The sequence below is a fragment of the Eurypyga helias genome, unplaced genomic scaffold (assembly GCF_000690775.1).
Source record: "Eurypyga helias isolate BGI_N326 unplaced genomic scaffold, ASM69077v1 scaffold17420, whole genome shotgun sequence".
Lineage (NCBI taxonomy): Eukaryota > Metazoa > Chordata > Aves > Eurypygiformes > Eurypygidae > Eurypyga > Eurypyga helias.
Window position 1 is genome coordinate 1 of NW_010225213.1, and position 1,880 is coordinate 1,880.

Sequence of the window (1,880 nt, forward strand, 5' to 3'; positions counted from 1 at the left end):
CTGTGGGTGCGGGGGAGCGTGAGCGCCCGGCGTGTGGCCCTCTAGAGCTGACCTTTCCTTCTGCAAAGGTGAATGTATGTCACTGCGGTCCTCACACCGTCCCCCGAGCCCCTGCACGTCCCCCCTGCCAAAACTGTGTGCCCGGAACCCCCTCCCTGCCGGGGTCAGAGTGCAGCCACCGCTCCTTGTCCTGTCTGTGGTGTTGCAGAGCCACCCATGGAGCTCGTGGAGGGGAAGAAGGTCTCCTGCAAGAAACTCCTCACCTTCCTGCTCTTCAGCCTCATATTCAGCTTCTGCCTCCTTGTTTCTCTTCGTCAGTTCAGGACCTCTGAGCCAGAGCATCACGATTCCAGTCCCTCTGCACAAACAGCCCGTGCTGGAAATGCCAGCACCCTGCCAAGGGGTCAGCCCCGGCTGACCATCCTGCTGTGGAAGTGGCCCTTTGGGCACCACTTTAACTTCATCAACTGCTCGGAGCTCTACGGCACCCCGGACTGCCACTTCACCATCAACCGCAGCTGGTCCCAAAAGGCTGACGCCGTCATTATGCACCACAGGGATGTGTGCAGGGACACGGAGGGGCTGGCCCAGCTCCCCAGCGCTGGATCTGGTTCAACCTGGAGTCCCCAAGTCACTCTCCAAACTTAGGCGCCATGGACAACCTCTTCAACTTGACCATGTCTTACCGGAGAGACTCGGACATCTTCACCCCTTACGGGGAGCTGCAGCTCCTTGGCCGGCCCCAGCCCCTCAGCATCCCACCCAAGAGCAAGCTGGTGGCCTGGGTAGTCAGCAACTGGAGAGCAGGCTCCCACCGAGTCAAGTACTACCAGGAGCTGAGGAAACACATCGCTGTGGATGTCTATGGGCAGCATCACTTGCCCCTGCCCTGGGACAAGCTCCTTCCCACTGTGTCCCAGTACAACTTCTACCTGGCTTTCGAGAACTCACGGCATGAAGACTACATCACCGAGAAGCTCTGGAGAAATGCCTTGTCCTCTGGCACCGTCCCTGTTGTGCTGGGACCTCCTCGAGAAAACTACGAGCGCTTCTTGCCCCCCGACTCCTTCATCCACGTCGATGACTTCGCCAGCGCTGGGGACCTGGCGCGGTACCTGTGGGAGCTGAGCGAGGATGCGGAGAGCTACCAGCGCTACTTCCAGTGGCGCAAGTGGTTGAAACCCGTGGCGGGGGCCAGCTGGGCCCTGCATGTCTGCAGAGCTTGTCACTTCTTGCAGACGACGGAGGCCAGGTACCGCGTTGTGCCCCATCTGTCCGAGTGGTTCGTGTAATTGCTGTTCGCTCAGCTCTCTGCTGCGCTGAAATCCTTTTGTCCTTGCTGGGAGGTTGCAGTTGCACGGGATGATTGAACTTGATGGAAATGGAGGGACAAGAGGAGCTTTGAAGCGAACAAGGAAGCAATTAGGTGTTTGTATGTCTTTGCCTCACTGGAGAACAGGCTGTCAGAGCAGTGCATTGTTTTTTTACTGAGCTATCAGTTACCTGAACAATTTGTTACGCTGGCTGCTTGGTCTTTGGAGAAGTTCACCTTCAGCCTCTGTGAACGATTCTGGATCAGCTCCACAGGCTGGAGAGCCAAAGCAAGTGGCCAAGGGGAAGATGAAATAGCAATACCTGTGTTTCGAGGACGTTGTACTGTGCAAAGCTGCGGCTTGAAGGGGCAGCCAGGCCACGAGGCTGCCTGCTGCTGCAGGGGGAACTGGCCATGTTCCTCCCTTCCAGCCCCAGCCCTGTCCTTGCTCTGCCTCCGGCTCTCCCTGGCTGCCTTCGGGGTGCTGCATCGGGGTGCTACGATGACAGAAAACCACTTCCTTTATTTTTCAAGGCTGGTTTTTGGACAGCTTAGCGAGACGACGTGG

At 57.8% G+C, this 1,880-nt stretch overlaps 1 protein-coding gene across 1 annotated transcript; it reads left to right on the top strand.

Annotated features, from left to right (window-relative positions):
- Positions 1 to 216: 216 nt before the first annotated feature.
- On the top strand, positions 217 to 1,292 carry LOC104507394 (alpha-(1,3)-fucosyltransferase 6-like). The gene is given in 2 exon segments (XM_010148655.1): positions 217 to 595; positions 598 to 1,292. Coding segments are annotated over 2 exon segments (1,074 nt in total).
- The last annotated feature ends 588 nt before the right edge of the window (positions 1,293 to 1,880 follow it).